This window comes from Carcharhinus amblyrhynchos, chromosome 5 (assembly GCF_965287045.1).
Source record: "Carcharhinus amblyrhynchos chromosome 5, sCarAmb.v2.hapA, whole genome shotgun sequence".
NCBI classification, from domain to species: domain Eukaryota; kingdom Metazoa; phylum Chordata; class Chondrichthyes; order Carcharhiniformes; family Carcharhinidae; genus Carcharhinus; species Carcharhinus amblyrhynchos.
In genome coordinates, this window is record NC_137328.1 from 60,764,093 (window position 1) to 60,785,298 (window position 21,206).

Consider the following 21,206-nt stretch of genomic DNA (forward strand, 5'->3'; position numbering starts at 1 on the left):
CTGGTGTCTCAAAAACACAAACCTCTCAGCATGTTAGGCTGATCAGCCTCGCTTAGCAACCTATAATTGGAAAATTCAGATTTTAAACCCAAATCTATGGGCCAAAGAGTAAATCTTCATCAGCTGTCAGGGCAGTAGAAGAGAGACAGTGCCAACAGACCGGGTGGTGATGTAGAAATGGCAGATGAGGCTCTTCAGTTTGTTTAGCACTTCATCTTGGAGAGGCACAGCTCCAAAATTAAAACCCGCAGTCTTTCAGCTGCTACATTTGTGGTACACTTTGGACCAACGTAACATTAACTGCTTCAGGCAGAAGCATGGCATTGGTTCTGCACAAGCCTCACCCACTTAAACATACTCAGTGTGTAGGTTTTTCAGCAACAATCAACCTGTGGCAAAAGGGAAGTGTCAACGGGGATAGATTGAAGATGCTACTAGGAGTCTTCAATCAGAACGCTGCACACATGGCCCCAGAGATCAGGGCAGATATGAAATTCGTATTCTCCCACAGTGACAGTACAAATCTTTTTAGGCACAATACTGCTCTGCCCAATCTAGGAAGAAGAAAAGGAACCTCGCACCTGCCAGATCACCATTCCTCGTCTGTCACTAACTTCTGAAATTTGTTGATAAGAAGAATCAAGTAATAATAGCATTTTCTGATGATTTGTAGTGAATTCAAATACTTATAGGCTATTTCAAATGGGAGGAATTAGACTTCAAGTGGGTAGAAACATTGGTGATGATAAAAAACAGATTCTGGACAATGTATATCAAATCAACAAAGTGCCCCAGCATTTTGGCATTTAAATATTTAATGCAGTATCTTTTGTCACATTTACTAACATCACCTGCTGCACCTGCAGTCTGGGTTTTTGCAACTCGTGCACAAGGACCCCCAGGTCCCTCTGCACCGTAGCATGCTGCAGCTTTTCGCCTTTTAAATAATAATCCTTCCTACTATTATTTCTGCCAAAGTGGATAACCTCACACTTGCTAACATTATACTCCATCTGCCAGGTCCTCGCCCACTCACTCAGCCTATCCAGATCCCTCTGCAGACTTTCCACACCCTCCACGCAATTTGCTTTTCCACTCATCTTCGTGTCATCAGCAAATTTCGTCACCCTACACAGCCCCCTCCTCCAGATCATCTATATAAATGGTAAATAGTTGAGGCCCCAGCACCGATCCCTGCGGCACTCCACTAGTCACCAACCACCAACCAGAATAGCACTCATTGATACCAACTCTCTGCTTCCTACTAGACAGTCAATCCCCTATCCACGCTAACACCTTACCCCCAACTCTGCACCCTAACCTTCTGTAGCAACCTTTTATGAGGCACCTTATCAAACGCCTTTTGGAAATCTAAAAACACATCCACCGGTTCCCCTCTGTCTACCGCACTAGTCACATCCTCGTAGAAATGCAATAAAATTTGTCAAACGCGACTTCCCCTTAATGAATCCATGCTGCGTCTGCTCGATCAAACCATTCTTTTCTAGGTGCCTCACTATTTCTTCTTTGATGATGGATTCTAGCATTTTTCCAACTACAGATGTTAAACTAACCGGCCTATAATTCCCTGCCTTTTGTCTGCTACCTTTTTTAAACAGTGGCGTAACATTAGCCGTTTTCCAATCTTCCGGCATTTCCCCGGAGTCCAGCAAATTTTGATAAATAATTACTAAGGCATCCACTATCACCTCTGCCATTTCTTTCAGAACCCTGGGATGAATTCCATCCAGTCCTGGGGACTTGTTCACCTTCAGTCCCATTAGTCTATCAAGCACTACCTCTCTAGTGACAGTAATCGCATTTAGGCCCTCATCTCCTACCAACCTTCTATCTTTAATATCCGGCAAACTATTCGTGTCCTTTGTTATCTAGGTGTTCCACGCTTGAATGAGGAGCCAGGGAAATGATGTCTGCTGTGGACCTGTTGTGGCTGTAGGCAAACTGTAGTGGATCCAGGTAGTCCGGGAAGCTGGAATTGATTCATGTCATGACTTCATAACGATGGATGTCAGAGCCACCGGCCTATGGTCATTAAAGCAAGCTGCTTGGTTTTTCTTAGGTACCGGGATGATGGTCATCTTCTTGAAGCAAATAGGGTCCTCAGATTGTTGTAAAAAGAGAGGTTGAAGATTTCTGTGAATACCTCCACCAGCTGACCCGCACAGGATCTGAGTGCACATCCGGGTATCCTATCCAGGCTAGTCGCTTTCCGTGGGCTGACCTTCAAGAAAGCTGCTCTGACATCTGCAATGGTGACCCCAGACACAGGTTCATCCAGGGCTTCCAGGGTGGAGGATACTCTCTTACTGGTGGCTGTTGGTCTGGCAATATCCATCAGCTTCCATTGTGATGTTCGTAAGCAAAAGAGATGCTAGCTGCTGATTGGACAGGAGCGCTTGGGGGTAGGGTTTCTGCTCCCAGGGTCTTTGATCCCAGGGAAGGCCTGCCAGTGGTCACTTAAGGACCTAAGAGGCAATTAATATTAGAGTCTGCCCAGAGGAAGCAACACAAATCTTTCATCAGCTCTCTAGCCAACAGGGAAGACCCTCCTCATATCTCCATAAGATTTCCCCACCCTCTCTGCTATCTCTACTTATTCAATCTCCAGTTCTGGATGAGCAGAAATTTCCTCCTATTCAATTGGGAAGACTGAAGCCATCGATTTCGGTCCCCTTCACAAATTGTTCCCTAGCCACCGTTTTCATTCCTCGCTGAGGCTAACTTAGATAGACTATACAAACCCCAGGATGAGTTTCCAATCATAGATCTGCACCGTCACCAAGGTCATGGCATTTCCATCTCTGTACATTGTTTGAGCCAACTCCTGCATCAGCTGCTGAAACCCTCATTCACATTTGTGTTTCCTTTAGATTTGATTATTCACATGCACTCCCAGGTGGCTTCCCACCTTCTACTTTCAATAAAACTGAGGTCATCCAAAATCCTGCTGATCATATCCTGTTTACCTATCACCTCTGTGCTCACTGAACTACACTGGCTTCTGGTTAAACAATGCCACAACCAGTCAAAATATATGGAAGAGCTGCAGAAAAAGATACCATCAAAAGCCCCCAGAAAGTCAGACAAAATTCAATCATGGGGGCAACCAAGAAGACCACAAAGTCCAGGAAAGACAATATCTAAGGAGCTGCTCCTCTAATCAAAGGCTGTTTCTCTTCTGCGCTTGCTGTTGTTGGCAAAACTGCATCGCATTAGTGAGCCTGGGAACAGCAAACATGAGAGAGAAACAGTTTGTGGTTAATAGAGCAACATGAAAATGTGTGGCAGCACATAATGCAGAAAGGCTGAAAAAGAACAGTTCATATCCCAGTAGTGTCACACAAATTGATGGTAGAGCCACACAACATGATGGATGGTATCCTCAGTGTGAATACAGGCCTTTGTCCTCAAAGACCCTACAATGGTCACTTCTACTGATACTGTTATGGACAGATACATCTGTAGGTCGGTGAGGATGAGGTCATATATGCTTTTCCCTCTTGTTGGTTTATTCACAACCTGCCACGGACCCAATGTAGTAGCTATGCTCTTTAGGACTCAACCTGCTAGTCACTAGTGAAGTTCTCTCATCCAGAGTACATTCTGCGCCCTTGCCATCTCAGTACTTCTTCCAGGTCATTTTCAATATTGGAACATACTGATTAATCAGCTGAGGGGGACATTATACATGGTAATCAGCAGGACATTTGATCTGATGCCATAAGACTTCATGGGAACCAGAGTCAATGATGAGGACTCCCCAGTGCAAATCTCTCCCAACTATATACCACTGTGTTGCCAGCTTTGGGGGGGACAAACCTGCTGATGAGACAAGACAACCCAGTGATAGTGATGGTGATGCCTGGAATATTGTAGTATCTACATCAGGCTGTTGCTCAACTAGTCTGTAGGCTAGCTCTCCCAATCTTGGCACTAGTTTCCAAATATTAGGAAAGAGAACTATACAGAGTCATTAGAGATCTTGGAATTTGTGGCATGGGCAGATTAGTATGTAATATGTCTCTTTCAGACTTGTTGTAAGGCCTCAGTGCTCTGACACTTGGGCAAAGTGGTCAACAAGCAGTTGGGTATCCTCCACAGTGTGTATAATGAGAGCACAGTCCTCTCATTGCTATTGTTGTTTCCATGCCCAGGTTATACCAGGTGGTCTGTCAAATTTAATTTCTTTGAAATCTTTAGCGCTTTGATAGATTCTGGGTATGGAGTCACATGTAAGCTAGAGCAGGCAAGGACAGCAGATTTCCTTTCCTAAAATACATTAATGAACAGCTGGGTTGTTTTTTAAAAACAAAAAGAAACAATGGTTTCTAGGTCATTATTAGACTTTTAATTCAAAAACTTTTTAAAACCAAATTTAAATTCCACCAACTGTCGAGATAGGATTTGAACTTGGTTTTCTAAGGTACTTGCCCTTGGGTCTCTGGATTACTTGTCCAGCAAAAATATCACTGAGAAACCACCTCCCTTCATGATGCTGAACCTCATCAGGCCTCAGCCGACGCCCATCCCTTCATCAATGGTATCAAGCAACGCAGCATAATAGCTTCAGTTCTATCTGCTATATACTTTCCGGCTAAGCTCTTGTATACCCTCAAAGGAACATATTTAGTTCAGGGCTGAGGTCAACCTCTTCAATCTATAATGGTTCATGCCTTACACAAGCATCAAAGTGATTTGTTTATTGAGGACTGTGCTCTCATTGTACATTGTACATTCTATTAGACTAGACGGGATTGAGGTTCATAAGGAGGATGTGTTAGCAATTCTGGAAAGTATGAAAATAGATAAGTCCCCTGGGCTGGATGGGATTTATCCCAGGATTCTCTGGGATGCTAGGGAGGAGATTGCAAAGCCTTTGGCTTTGATCTTTATATCATCATTGTCTACAGGAATAGTGCCAGAAGAATGGAGAACAGTAAATGTTGCCCTTTGGTTCAAGAAGAGGAGTAGAGACAACCCTGGTAATTACAGACCAGTGAGCCTTACTACTGTTGTGGGCAACGCTTTGGAAAGGATTAGAAGAGATAGGATTTATAATCATGTAGAAAGGAATAATTTGATTAGGGATAGTCAACACGGTTTTGTGAAGGGTAGGTCGTGTCTCATGAACCTTATTGACTTCTGACTTTTTGGTCACCTTCTCAAAGGCCAAAAAGGTGGATAAGGGTAAAGCAGTTGATGTAGTGTGTATGGATTTCAGTAAAGCGTTTGATAAGGTTCCCCACGGTAAGCTATTGCAGAAGATGGAGGCATACGATTGAGGTGATTTAGCGGTTTGGGTAAGAAATTGACTAGCTGTAAGAAAACAGAGGGTGGTGGTTGATGGGAAATGTTCATCCTGGAGTTCAGTTACTAGTGGTATACCACAATGATCTGTTTTGGGGCCATTGCTGCTTGGCATTTTTATAAATGACCTGGATGAGGGCGCAGAAGGGTGGATTAGTAAATTTAAGGATGACACTAAAGTCGGTGGAGTTGTGGACAGTGCAGAAGGATGTTGCAGGTTACAGAGGGTCATGGATAAGCTGCAGAGCCGGGCTGAGAGGTGGCAAATGGAGTTTAATGTGGAAAAGTGTGCAGCGTTTCACTTTAGAAGGAGTAACAGGAATACAGAGTACTGGGCTAATGGTAAGATACTTGGCAGTGTGGATGACCAGAGAGATCTCATGTCCATGTGCATAGATCCTTGAAAGTTGGCACTCAAGTGATAGGGTTGTTAAGAAGGTGTATGGTGCGTTAGCCTTTATTGGCAGAGGGACTGAGTTTCGGAGCTACGAGGTCATGTTGCAACTGTACAAAACTCTGGTGCGGCTGCACTTCGAGTATTGTGCACAGTTTTGGTTGCCGCATTATAGGAAGGACGAGGAAGCATTGGAAAGGGTGCAGAGAAGATTTACCAGGATGTTGCCTGATTATGGTGGGAAGATCTTATGAGGAAAGGCTGAGGGACTTGAGGCTGTTTTTGTTAAAGAAGGTTAAGAGGTGACTTAATAAAGGCATATATGATGATAAGAGGATTAGATAGGGTGGACAGTGAGAACCTTTTTCCTCAGATGGATGTGGCTAGCATGAGGGGACATAGCTTTAAATTGAGGGGTGATAGATATAGGACAGGTGTCAGAGGTAGTTTTTTACTCATAGTAGTAAGGGTGTGGAATGCCCTGCCTGCAACAGTAGTGGACTCACCAACATTAAGGGCATTTAAATGGTCATTGGATTAACATATGGATGATTTTGGAATAGTGTAAATTAGATGGGCTTTAGATTGGTTTCACAGGTTGGTGCAACATCGAGGGCCAAATTGTCTGTACTGCGCTGTAATGTTTTATGTTCTTATTTATTATACTGTGGAGGATATCTAGCTGTTTGTTGACCACTTTGCCCAAGTCTCAGAACACTGAGGCTTTACAACAAGTCTGAAAGAGACAAATTATATACTAACCTGCCCATGTCCACAAACTCCAAGACCTCAGTCACAATCAAAAATATACCCCTCAACTCAATCTAGAGGTTCTGCTACTTTGAGAGTATTCTCTCCAACAACAATGTGTTGGATGAGGAAAACTCCCATCATTGGGCAAATTCAAGCTTAGCATTCAACTGGATCACCCACAGTCTTTGGAGACAACACGCAGATTGTCGCAAAACAAAATCCAAAGTGTACTAGGCAGTGGTTCTCACTCTATGGTTGTGCGACATGGAAAATCTAGTGGCATCACATAAAGCAACCAAATGCATCCCATCTTCGTTACTTAAGATCTAAAGTGGAACATCAAGAGGTAGGTTAAAATCCCTAACCCAAAATTCTTGCAAGGTGTCACATACCTATCAAGAGCACGTTCATCAGGGCTCAGCTTTTCTGGGTCAGCCTCGTGGTTTGTATGGAAGATTTCTGCGCAGCAGTTCAAGGCGGCAGCTCACCATCACCTTCTGAAGGGCAACTAGGGCTGGGCAATAAATGCCAACTTAGCCAGTAATACCCACATCCCATGAATGAATAAAAAGTATGAAGTGATTCACTTTGGAAGGAGTAACAGGAATACAGAGAACTGGGCTAATGGTAAGATACTTGGCTGTGTGGATGAGCAGAGAGATCTCATGTCCATGTGCATAGATCCTTGAAAGTTGGCACTCAGGTTGATAGGGTTGTTAAGGCGGCATATAGCGTGTTAGCTTCTATTGGTAGAGGGACTGAGTTTCGGAGCCATGACGTCACATTGCAGCTGTACAAAACTCTGGTGCGGCCGCACTTGGAGTATTGCAATACTCGACAGTCAGCTAAGCACAAAAATCTGGACCACTGGATTTCCAAACTGAGATACAAAGACATTTTAAAAGCCAATCTCAGAGCATTCAAGTCAGAGCTCACTACATGGGGAAAAAACAACTCTGGACAGGTCCAAATAGACAAGAGTCCACCAAGAAATCACAACATTTGAGAAGAACAGAGTTAGCACCTTACAAGACAAGTGTGCCACAAAGCCAGCGCCTTAACCCACCCCTCCAACAATGACTTTAAATGTAATCTTTGCAATCGAATGTGGAAATCAAGATTTGGTTCAACATCATTTCCTTGCTCAACCAAGGAAATGGAAGAATCCATCATCACATATTAAAAACAGCATTCTATTAACCTTTTGATTAATTTCTGTACTTTTACATGACATTTTAATGATGTGTTTAGTTCTCCTAAGTCTGTGAATTTGTTTCTTGCTTTTCATCATTTACAAGTAGTCTTTTCTATCCTTATTAATTCCAAAGTGGATGATCTCACATTTGTTTACAATGAAATCCCATTGTTAGTTTTGCTCATTCAAGTATCTGTCAATATCTCTTCTAATTTCATGTTTTCATCTACATTGCTAACATTACCACCTATCTTTTTGTTATCAGAAACTGGCTATGCGTTTTTATCCAAGTTGTTAATAAATTCAGTGAATATTTGAAGTCTCAACATAGATCACGGCAGAATGCCACATACTGCTAGTTAGAATATTTGTTCATTATCCGTACAATGTCTCCTGCTCTTCAGTCTATTTCCAAAACAGGTCAAGAATTTGGCTTCAATTCCATGAGTTTCAACTTTAGATAATACTCTCTCATGAGGGTACTTATTAAATGCGTTTTGGAAGTCCATATAAATCACATCCATAGATAATTACCCATCCAATATGTTAATCACTTCCAAAAATTTCAATCAAGGTCGTCAGATCTCCCCTTGACAAATCCATGCTAGTTCACTTTGACCAGCTTAACATCTTCAAGATGTTTAGTCACCTTATCCTTAATAATAGAGTAATTTCCTGATTTTCCTTTCCCATCTCAAATAACAATGACCAGTGATCCATGTAGCTCCTGACCAACCTCTTTTCCCTAATTGTAAAACAACATTATGATGATTTTGATATTCTTTGCAAAATTTGTCTCATACTTGGTATGAGCTAAAAGAACCATGTTGTCAACCTTAAACTGACTCCAGAAATTTTTATCTTGTTAAACTTTTTGCTGAGTATTAATTTCCCAAAACCTACAGCAGAATCTTAAGCAAGACATATTTAGCACTCCTGGTCGAGAAGCCTAACTTAATTCATAGATGACAAAAAAAATACAAACAGTATCTTAACTACTTCCTTACCTTCAATGCTTACTTCTGCAATTTTGTTGTTCCGATCACAGATGAAAACTTTCAGAAGTGCTAGCTCTGCAACTACATGAAGCTTTATCACATCTTCGAACTTCGATTTTTTCAAAGCTGAAATGAATTAAATGAATACTTGTACAATTAAGACTAAATATAAGCCATTTTTACATGCATTCCTCTGAGATATCTCCAATCTCCTGTGAATCACCAATCATAATTGTTCCACCCTTTGTGGCCGTGCCTTCAGTTGCATAACCCCAAGCTCTGGAATTCCCTTCCTTGTTGTCCCCTGTTCAAGAAGGGGAGTAGAGACCATCCTGGGAATTATAGACCAGTGAGCCTTACTTCTGTTGTGGGCAACGTTTTGGAATGAATTAAGGGATAGGATTTATAACCATCTAGAGAGAAATAAATTGATTAGGGATAGTCAACACGGTTTTGTGAAGGGTCGGTTGTGCCTCACAAACCTTAGAGTTTTTTTTGAAGAGGTGACCAAAGAGGTGGATACGGGTAAGGCAGTTGACGTGGTGTATATGGATTTTAGCAAAGTGTTTGATAAGGTTCCCCACAGTAGGCTACTGCAGAAAATGCAGATGCATGGGATTGGGGGTGATTTAGCAGTTTGGATCAGGAATTGGCTAGCTGATAGAATACAGAGGGTGGTGGTTGATGGGAAATATTCAACCTGGAGTTCAGTTACAAATGGTGTACCTCAAGGATCTGTTTTGGGGCCACTGCTGTTTGTCATTTTTATAAATGACCTAGATGAGGGTGTAGAAGGATGGATTAGTAAATTTGCTGACGACACCAAAGTCGGAGGAGTTGTAGACAGTGAGGGTGGATGTTACAGTTTACAGAGGGACGTAGATAGGCTGCAGAGCTGGGCTGAGAGGTGGCAGATGGAGTTTAATATGGAAAAGTGTGAGGTGTTTCACTTTGGTAAGAGTAACAGGAGTACAGAATATAGGGCTAATGGAAGGACTCTTAGTAGTGTTGACGGGCAGAGAGATCTCGGGGTACATGTGCATAGCTCCCCGAAAGTTGGCACCCAGGTTGATAAGGTTGTTAAGAGGGCGTACGGTGTGTTAGCTTTTATTGGTAGAGGGATTGAATTTCAGAGCCGTGAGGTCATGTTACAACTGTACAAAACTCTGGTGCGGCCAGTTCTGGTCGCCGCATTATAAGAAAGATGTGGAGGCATTGGAAAGGGTGCAGAGGAGGTTTACCAGGATGTTGCCTGGTGTGGTGGGAAGGTCTTATGAGGAAAGGCTGAGGGACTTGAGGTTGTTTTCATTGGAGAGAAGGAGGTTACGAGGTGACCTGATTGAGGCATACAAGATGATCAAAGGATTGGATAGGGTGGACAGTGAAAGCCTTTTTCCTCGGATGGCGATGGCTAACACAAGGGGACATACCTCTAAATTAAGGGGTGGTAATTATAGGATGGATGTCAGAGGTAGGTTCTTTACTCAGAGGGTGGTAAGGTCGTGGAATGCCCTGCCTGCAGCAGTTGTGAACTCGCCAGCTTTAAGGGCGTTCAAATGGACAGTGGGTAGGCATATGGATAACATTGGAATAGTTTAGGTTAGAGGGTCATTAGATTGGTTCCACTGGTCAGCGCAACATCGAGGGCCAAAGGGCCTGTACTGCGCTGTAATGTTCTATATATCTCTTCAACTTGTTTTCCTTCTTTAAGTTTCTTCATAAAAACCTACCCTTTTGACCAAGCTTTTGATCTGACTATCCCCTATGTAACTCATTATCATATTTCGTTTTACATTGCTCCTAAGAATGGGGTATTTCATTAGATTAAACATGCTATATAAATACAAGTTGCTGTTTCTGCATAATCAACATGTGGATCTAATTTCTCCATCTCAAGCTAGGTGGAATACTCAAAAGAATGTAGAGTATAGGGAAGCAAGAACTATTAGTTCTCCCTTGACATGCTTTCAGAAGTGAATAAATTGTAAGATACAGATGCAAAATCAAATTCAAAATGAACCAAAATAGAATGAAATTAATATTGAAAGTTGAAATTTTAGTTAATTAAAATTTTCAAGAGTACAAATGACCTCCTTTGTCATTGTTAATTGGCATAATACATTTGTTTGTTTGATGTCGCCATCTGTTCATTTTCAATTCCACCCACCTTTTTTCATCCCACCCTAAAGCCCGGGATGATCTTACCAGCTTTTCACACCAGCCAGTTAGCGTGGCGAGCCGATAAGACCGTAAAAGAGGTGAAAATTTTCTCGTCTCTCATGACGGTACCGACACTGAAATGCTGGTGTAGTAGCCTCTTGCCTGAAAGTGCATGAGGCTGATTATAATATTCATTATCTAATTTAAATGCTATTACTGACTCAAGTCCTCTAGCAATAAAAGCCAACATACAATTTGCTTCCTAACCACTTGGTATGGTGCATATTTGCTTTCCGTTACTAAAAGTTACAGTTACAAGACATGGCAGAACCATAGAAGTTATACAGCATAGAATGGGGCCACTCAGCCCATCTTGTCCATTCAGATCCAAAGACACCCAAATACTCTTTCTAATCCCAGGTCCCTTTGTACATCAACATTTCTCAATCTGTTAACGTTTAATACTGTGCCATTCTGTTTCTCCACCCTGTGACCATACTGCACCTTTAAGAAATGTATTTGAACCAGGTTCTTGTGCAGGATGTGTTGTAGTAGTTTTATGCACTTGGAGCTGCCCTGTCTAGTAGCATCCTGTATTCATGCTACAACAACATAATTACTTCTAATGGCTAGAATGTTAGTTTTAATCTGAACCAATGTTGTCTGCCTGTTTTCCCCTGGGATTTTGCAGAGTGGGGCTTGATTGGGATGTTTGGCAGGTATGGTCATATGATGGGTGAAGCTAGGCTTAGATAGAGTATTCAAGCTATGATGTGGCTTTTGGAGGTGAGAGAGAGCGCAACAACTTTTGAACGAAATCTATTCAATATAAGAAAAATTACTTCATAGAAACAGGTTTGTGGTCTAATTTTCAGCTTTAATTTCTCTTGGACTATATGCCATTGTATAGTATATCAGCTTATCACAGCACAAAAACTTAGTTCCCAATCTTCTAAAATCCAGACACAATCTGTGATGGATGTTGGAACCTTGCAGAAATCCTGGCGCATGCACATGCATTGCAACTGCCTGGGAATTTTAAAGTTCAGATAGGCCAATTTTCACTGCCAAAGATATTACCTAAATGTTTCTTACACTGATCTTAGTATCAGAGACAGTGGGACTTAGCTGAATACTTAGGAATGTTTGTCCCTGGTTAACCTCTGATTTAACTCAGTGATTAGCCAGTATACTGAATTGGTAGCCACAACCAACCCCACCCGACTATCAAATCACCAATCCCAAGTACCCTTTTTTCCACTATAACCATTGCCAATCCATTTGCTCCCCAAAAACCTTATCCTCACGACTGTCCTACCAGCCAGATCTGACTCTACCACTCCCCGGAATGTGACTTTATTACCCTTCCGTACTTATCCCACCACAGATTCATTCATTCATTTTAAGCCTTGAGGGCTTCAAAAATTATACAAATACAACAGCTAATGTTATAATGAAGGCCCTGTCTTCGTCTTGAAAGAAGTTCAAAAATGGATGGGGAACAGAAATCTTCACAGGTAACAGCAATGTGCCCAACATCACCATTGCCTGGAAATATGTACTGATTTCTTTACCTTAATTTTAATTTTCATTCCATTTTTATTATTTGCTTAAACCAGCATTGACTGCCCATTCCTAATTGCCCTCAAGGAAGAGGTGGAGAGCTGCCTTTTGAATTGCTACAGTTCCAGTTGTGTAGGTACACTGACAATGTTATTAGGGACTTCCAGGATTTTGACCCAAAAGTCCTGGAACTCCAAGGATGTTGGATTTCCGAGTCAGGATGATGAGCAACTTAAGAGGGAAACATCCAGATGATGGTGTCCCCACAAATCTGCTGCCTTCGTCTTTCTAGGGGTAGCAGTTGTAGGTTTATAATGAACAGCCTAGGTAGATTTGGTGAGGCTCTGCAGTGCATTTTGTAGATAGTACACGCTACTGCTACTGTAGATTGGTGGTGAAGTGAATAAATGATTGTGGAACCATCACGCTCCTGACTTGTGCCTTATAAATGGTGGACAAGCATGGGGGCATCAGGAGATGGGTTACGGCCACAGGGTTCCTGATCTCTGATCTTTGAGTTACAATATTTATATGGTCAGTTCAGTTCAGTTTCTGGTCAATGGCAAACTGCAGGATTTTGATACCGGGGGATTCAGTGATGATAATGGCATTGAATGTCAAGGGCAATGGCTAAGTTCTCTTGGAGATGGTTATTATTTAGCACTTGTGACACTGGACGTTGTCTAGATCTTGCTGCATTTGGACATGGATGCTTCAGTGTCATGAATGAACACTGTGCAGTGAACATCTCCACTTCCAACCTTAGAATGGAAGAAAGATTTATCGATGAAGCAGCTGAGCATAGGACACTATCCTAAGGAACTCCTGCAGTGATGTCCTGGACCTGAGATGATTTGCCTCCAACAACCATAACCATCTTCCTTTGTGCATAGTTTGACTCCAACCAGTGGTGAGTATTCCTCCTGATTCCCATCAACTCCATTTTTGCTTGGGCTTCTTGATTCCACACTCAGTCAAATGCTGGCTTTATGTAAAGGGCAGTCAGTCACCACACCAACACAATGGATAGCCCAGCTTGTATACAATACACAGTATTTGATTTATTGTCACAGTATTAACATAGTGAAAAGTACTGTTTTTTTGCATGCTATACAGTTAAAGCATACCGTTCATAGAGAAAGCATTGAGTGCAGAATATAGTTTTACAGTCATAGCGAGATAGTGCAAGATAGGTTCATTCAAAACTCTAATGGTAGCAGGGAAGAAGCTACTCTCGAGTCCGTTCATATGGGACCTCAGACTTTTGTATCTTTTTCCCGACAGAAGAAGGTGGAAGAGAGTATGTCTGGGGCATATTGAGTCTTTAATTATGCTGGCTGCTTTGCCAAGGCAGTGGGTAGTGTAGATAGTGTCAATGGATGGAAGGCTGGTTTGCGTGATGGCTTGGGCTGCATTCACTACCTTCTGCAGTTCCTTGCAGTTTTGGGCAGAGCAGGAGCCATATCAAGTTGTGATACAACAGCCAGAAGGAATGCTTTGTATGGTGCATCAGTAAAGGTTGGAGCAAGTCGTAGTTGACATATCAAATTTCCTTAGTCTTCTGAGAAAGTAGAGGCGTTGGTGGGCTAACTATAGTGTCGGCATGGGGGAACCAGGACAGGTTGTTGGTGATCTGGAAACCTAAAAACTCGAAGCTCTTGACCATTGCAACTTTGTCCCTGTTGATGTAGATGGGCATGTTTGTCACCATGCTTCCTGAAGTTGAAAACAACCTCCTTCCTTATGTTGACATTGAGGGAGAGATTATTGTTGCTGCACCAGTTCACCGGATTCTCTCATTCCTGTACTCTGTCTCATTATTGTTTGAGATCCGACCCACTACGGTGGTGCTGTCAGCAAACTTGAAAATCGAGTTGGAAGGGAATTTGGCCACACATTCATTAGAACATAAGAACATAAGAAATAGGAGCAGGAGTAGGCCAACTAGCCCTTCGATAAGATGATGACTGATCTGAAGTGGCTCAGTTCCACTTTCCCGCCTTCTCCCCATAACCCTTAATCCCCTTGCCTATCAAAAACCTATCAACCCGCATCTTAAATATATTTAGCGAGGCAGCCCCATCACTTCAACGGGCAGAGAATTCCAGAGATTCACCACCATTTGAATGAAGAAGTTCCTCCTCAACTCCGTTCTAAACTGCCCCCTCTTTATCTTGAGGCTGTGCCCCCTAGTCCTTTGAGTGGGAAAAGCCTCTCCACCTCTATCCTATCCATCCCATTCATCATCTTGTACGTCTCAATGAGATCTCCCCTCATCCTTCTAAACTCTATCGAGTACAAGCCTAGTTTATGCAGCCTCTCCTCATAGCTCAACCCCCTCAACTCCAGTATCAGCCTAGTGAACCTCCTCTGCACTCCCTCCAAGGCCAAAATATCCTTGCGTAAGTGTGGCGACCAAAACTGCATACAGTACTCCAGCTGCGGCCTCACCAGTGCCCTGTACAGTTGCAGCAAGACCTCCCTACTTTTATATTCAATCCCCCTCGCTATGAAGGCCAGCATCCCATTCGCCTTCCTGACCACCTGCTGCACCTGCAGGCTGGGTTTTAGTGACTCATGCACAAGGACCCCGAGGTCCCTCTGCACCATAGCATGTAGTTTTTCGCCATGTAAGTAGTAGTCCTTCCTACCAAAGTTGACAACTTCACACTTGCCAACATTAAATTCCATTTGCCAGTTCCTGGCCCATTTGCCCAGCCTATCTAGATCCCTCTGCAGACTTTCCACACCCTCCGCACAATTTGCCGTTCCACCAATCTTGGTGTCGTCAGCAAATTTCGACACCATACACTCGGTTCCCTCCTCCAAGGAGGACAGTAGGGAACTGAGAACACAGCCTTGTGGTGCACCAATGTTGAGGATGATCATGGAGGTTGTTGCCTATCCTTACTGATTGTGGTCTGTGAATTAGGAAGTTCAGGATCCTGTCGCAGAGGAAGGTGCCGAGGCCCAGGCCATGGAGTTTGGAGATGAATTTTGTGGGAATAAGAGTGTTGAAGGCTTCGCCGTAGTCAATAAATAGAAGTCTGACATAGATAACAAAGGACAGCTAGGTGTTCCAGGGTTGAGTGCAGGGCCAGGGAAATGACATCTGCTGTAGACCTGTTGTGGCTGTAGGCAAACTGTAGTGGATCCAGGCAGTCCAGGAGGCTGGAATTGATTCGTGCCATGACTTTATAATAATAAATATCAGAGCCACTGGCCGATAGTCATTAAGGCTCGCTGCTTGGTTTTTCTTAGGTACCAGGATGATGGTCATCTCCTTGAATCAGATAGGGACCTCAGATTGTTGTAAAGAGAGGTTGAAGATGTTTGTGAATACCTCCGCCAGCTGATCTGTGCAGGATCTGAATGCACGTCCAGGTACCCTGCCCGGGCCAGTTGCTTTCCGTGGGTTGATCTTCAAGAAAGCTGCTCTAACGTCTGCAATGGTGACCCCAGATACAGGTTCATCCAAGGCTTCCAGGGTGGAGGGCATGATCTTGCTGATCTCTTGCTCAAAACGGGCCTAAAATGCATTGAGCTCATTGGCAATTTTACGTGCCTTCATCTTGTAGCCTGCTACGTCTTGCAGACCTTGCCATAGTCAGCAGATGTCGGTGTGGCTAGTCTGGTGTGGCAAGTCCAGCTTGGTCCGGTATTGTCTTTTGGCATCTCCTTAGATCGTATGTGGCTTTCTTGTATAGGTCAGTGTCGCCCGACTTGAACGCCTCAGACTGGACACCCCTGTTCATCCATGGTTTCTGGCTGGAGAACACATAGATTTGCTTCTTTGGCACACAGTCTTCTACACACTTACTAATGAAATCAGTTACTGTAGTGGGGTACTCGTTCAGGCTGGTCGCAGAGTTTTTAAATTCTGACCAGTCCACTGATTTCAAGCAGCCCTGTAGGAGATCATCCGATTCCTCAGACCAACATTGCATGACTTTCTTTGATGGATTCTCCCACTTCAGTTTTTGCTTGTAAGCTGGGAGCAGGAACACAGCCTTGTGATCTGATTTGTCAAAGTGTGAGCGGGCGATAGAGTAGTAGGCATGTTTAATATTTGTGTAGCAGTGGTCTAGGATGTTTAGGCCTCTGGTGAAGCAGGAGACGCACTGGTGGTAACTTGGTAGTACGCTCTTGAGCTTGGCCAGATTGAAGTCCCTGGCCACGAAGAACAAGACCTTGGGATGTTTTGTCTCAAGGCTATTCATAGTGGTGTATATTTCGTCCAGCGTGATCTTCACATCCGCATGGGGTGGGATATAAACTGCCATCAGGATAACGGAGGTGAATTCCCGCAGAAGGTAGCAGGGGCAGCATTTTAGAGTCAGGTATTCTAGGTCTGGGGAGCAGAAAGTTGCCAGTGTTGCTACGTCTAGGCACCATGAAATGTTGATTAGGAAGCAGACCTCAACCTAGCCTAGCCTTGCCTTGCCTGAGGTCGCTGTACAGTCCATTCGATGGATTGAGAAGCCCTCTGGTTGTAGGGCGCTATTCGATGAAGCAGTAGTGAGCCATGTCTCTGTGAAACAGAGTATACAGCAATCCCTTGGTTCTCTTTGGGAAGTGAGTTTGGCTCTAAGTTCGTCTAGCTTGTTTTCCAGAGACTGGACATTTGCAAGAAATAAGCTGGGGAGGGGACCCTTGGGACTGCATTCTTTCACTCTCAGCTGCAGACCTGCACATTTTTCATGCTTCCTGGAGTGTCTGCTTCTTTTCGAGCCAATTATTATTACCCAATACCTCGAGTTTAAAAACATCAGACTTGGCTGTATTGTTCACCATGGTTGAATGAACTAGTGTGATGCAACATTTAATTTATACAAAACAAATATGAATTACTGGCATTCTTAAAATCTAACCTAAATGAGAAAAAATGGGAAATATCATGCACAAATCTTTGCCTTAAAAGGGCAGCAAGAAAACATTTGAAAAATGAAGTTACTTCATGCAACAAGAAAAATGAACTTGGAGTACTGTGTGCAGTTTTGGGCGCCGCACCTGCGCAAAGATATTTTGGCCTTGGAGGGAGTGCAGAGGAGGTTTACTAGGCTGATACCGGAGTTGAGGGGGTTGAGCTATGAGGAGAGGCTGAATAAACAAGGCTTGTACTCGTTAGAGTTTAGAAGAATGAGGGGAGATCTCATTGAGACGTATAAGATGATGAATGGGATGGATAGGATAGAGGTGGAGAGACTCTTCCCGCTCAAAAAAGACAGTAGGACTAGGGGGCACAGCCTCAAGATAAAAGGGCGGCGGTTTAGAACGGAGTTGAGGAGGAACTTCTTCACTCAAAGGGTGGTGAATCTCTGGAATTCTCTGCCCGTTGAAGTGGTGGAGGCTGCCTCGCTAAATATTTTTAAGATGTGGGTTGATGGGTTTTTGATAAGAGAGGGGATTAAGGGTTATGGGGAGAAAGCGGGAAAGTGGAACTGAGCAGCGACAGATCAGCCATGATCTTATTGAATGGCGGGGCAGGCTCGAAGGGCTGGATGGCCTACTCCTGCTCCTATTTCTTATCTTATCTTATCTTATATTATATTTCTTACTTGCTTTTTTCTTTGTGACGATCTCTTTTTTTTCCTCAGTAACAGGGAGTTGTTCATCTGAAGTGATCTTAGCATCAGAATTTGGGATAAGGCTCTTCAGGAAATGAATGGAAGTCAGCAGAGCTTCACTGTGTAAATGAACATCCAGCGATGAAAAGTTCACCTAAAATAAAAAAACTCTACTCTAGCAATTCAAAGGACATCAAATAACTCTCAAAAAACTCTTTTCAAGTACAACATAAAAAAGTTATTCAATGAAAAACAAAAGTCTATTAAACACTTTTTCAGAAAATAATGCCTTCTTGTTACACAAGTTAAAAGTAATTCAATCACAGCTTTGCTGATTTTGTTTTCAAACACCTCCATTAAGTCAGGTAGCTACATTCTCCTCATGTGCGTGTATTGGAACTGTCTTGTATTCCACATAATGCTGAGTAAAAGAAACTATTCAAATTGCCACCCTTGCAATTGAAAAGATAAAAATGTGCACACTATCAAACAATACATTGGGAAAAATTTACCCTATAGGATTCTGAACTGCATTGTTAGACTCAGATGCGGATTAGAAGCCTGCACTGTATGGGAAATGGTAACTCGGCGATTTTCCCCCCATCCTTTCTTGTGATTTAGTTGGATCCTCAAAGCTGGAAGCCTTTCAGCTTGAAAAATGCAGTAGGTTGAGATTTCAGGCAAGGTAAAGGCCACTTGAAAATGGAGGCATCCTCTATCCAACTTCTTTGATTTGAAATAAACAAATAAAAAGGCCTGTTGGATGGCTGTGGTGAGGGTGGAAGCCCCTCTACAGAGTGCTGCTGCACGAAGGAAGGCAGCTAGAGAAAGCTCGTGTGTCTCTCTGGAGTGTCGGCTTCCAGGTCTTGCCATGAGTCTCCCCCAGGCAAATAAATTGCCCCCACTGCCTGCAGTGAACTGGAGACTGAATGGAAAGTTCTGGGCTGCCTCCATTAACACACCCTTTAATAACTTTAATCAACTATTTCTGCACATCAGGAAGTAGTTCTGTCACCCTATCCTGTCTCTGGGAAACTGCCCAAGGGCTGGATGAGCCAGGGAACCGTGCACAAACAGGTGGCATTAATTTTAGTAACTTTTTCTAAGTCACACTTGGGCTGAAGAATCAGACCCATTATCTTTGACTTTAAAGACCCAGTTCATCATTGGGGCGGCACAGTAGCACAGTTGTTAGCACTACTGCTTCACAGTTCCAGGGACCTGGGTTCAAATCCCGGCTCGGGTCACTGTCTGTGTGGCATTTGCACGTTCTCCCGGTGAATGCGTGTTTACTCCGGTTTCCTCCCACAGTCCAAAGATGCGCGGGCTAGGTTGATTGGCCATTCTATATTGCTCCTTAGTGTCCCGGGATGCATAGGTTAGAGGGATTAGTGGGTAAATATGTAGGGATATGGGGATGGGGCCTGGGTGGGATTGTGGTTGGTGCAGACTCGATGGGTCGAATGGCCTCTTTCTGCACTGTAGGATTCCATGGTCTATCATCTTTTATGAGTGAAAGCAAACTGAGGGTCAAGACCAAATGTAGGCTCAAGTTAAAGCAGACTTTTAGAGCAGGGGAGTAATTGAATTAAATGTACTCAAATTCATATTTTGCAGCATATATTCTGTCTTTGGTTTCATAAGTCTATTATAATTTACATTATAAATTACATTCTACATTTATGATGCAAACTGCCTATGCCAGCGCACAAGGGAACAGCTTAATCCTAAAAGACAATTCTATACTACAAACTTGGATTTTAACCTCTATGTAATTTACAATGGTAGATGAGATCTTGTGGTCCAGTGGATAGTATCCCTACCTCATAGCCAGAAACTTTGGATCTTAGTCTTATTCTAGGACATGACGACCATAGCTGTGTTCATAAAGTGGCCAAACAGATTGAGTATCAACTGATAAATCATTCTTGTACCCCAATGGCAGGTGATAGGAGTGAGTGTTGTCTAGTCAACAATGCTTGATGTGACATGTAATGGCAATTAGTTCCAGTAAAACTAGCTATGTAAGCAGGCGCAAGTACATGTTTTATCTGCCTCAAACATCACTAGGCATGGGAAGAGAAATGTAAAAGAAACATTTACAACAGCAAATTCTATCTTTATTCTGAACAAGAGGTAACAGTTTCAGGATATGGGATAGGCCATTTAGGATCAACATTAGGGGAAACTTCTTCACTCAGAGGGTGGTATGTCTATGAATTACCTGGGCCCACCCCTGCCCCTCGACCCTATCCCATAACCTATGCATTTACCATGGTTAATTCACTTAATCTGTATATCTTTGGATACTAAGGGGCAATTTAGCATGGCCAATCAACCTAACCTGTATACCTTTGGACTGTGGGAAGAAATCAGAACCCAGAGAAAACCCACGCAGACATGGGGAAAATGTGCAAACACCACTCAGACACCCAAGGCCAGAATCAAATCCAAGTGTCTGGCACTGTCAGGCAGCAGTGCTAACCATTGTGCCATCATGCTGCTGGAAATATATTGTCATTCTTTCACTGTCACTGGGTCAAAAAACCCTGGAACTCATTCCCTAACATTATGGGTGCACCTATACCACATGGACTCGTGGTCCAAGAAGGCAGTGCACACCTTCTCAAGAGCAATTAGGGATAGGCAATAACATAGAACACTACAGCACAAACAGGCCCTTCAGCCCACAAATTGCGCCAATCACATCTATACCTACCAGGCCATAGAACTATCTGTAACTCCCAATCCCATTAAATCCCATGTACTCATCCAGAAGTCTTTGAAAAGACCCCAGCAAGTTTGCCTCTACCACCAACGACGGCAGCCGATTCCACTCACTCACCACCCTGAGTGAAAAACTTACCCCTAACATCTCCTCTGTACTTGCTTCCCAGCACCTTAAACCCGTGTCCTCTCGTAGTGACCATTTCCGCGCTGGGAAATAGCCTCCGAGAGTTCACCTTATTTATTCCTCTCAACATTTTATAAACCTCTATCAGGTTGCCTCTCAACCTTCATCTCTCCAGGGAGAAGAGACCTAGCTCCCTTAACCTATCTTCATAAGGCATGGCTCCCAATCCAGGCAACATCCTTGTAAATCTCCTCTGTATCCTTTCAATAGCTTCCACATCCTTCCTGTACTGAGGCAACCAGAACTGCGCACAGTACTCCAAATGGGGTCTGACAAGGGTCTTATGAAGTTGCAGCGTTACCTCTCGACTCCTAAACTCAATCCCTTGATTAAT

At 43.2% G+C, this 21,206-nt stretch overlaps 1 protein-coding gene across 4 annotated transcripts in view; it reads right to left on the bottom strand.

Moving 5' to 3' along the window:
- vps13a (vacuolar protein sorting 13 homolog A) overlaps nucleotides 1-21,206 on the bottom strand; it is a 405,759-nt gene that overhangs the window by 217,763 nt on the left and 166,790 nt on the right. For all 4 annotated transcript variants that reach the window (XM_080188886.1, XM_080188884.1, XM_080188883.1 and 1 more), the window contains exons 29-30: nucleotides 17,950-18,112; nucleotides 8,678-8,794 (exon numbers count right to left, since the gene is read on the bottom strand). In XM_080188886.1, coding sequence (XP_080045012.1) covers nucleotides 8,678-8,794; nucleotides 17,950-18,112 — 280 coding nt within the window. The remainder of the gene's footprint in view (nucleotides 1-8,677; nucleotides 8,795-17,949; nucleotides 18,113-21,206) is intronic.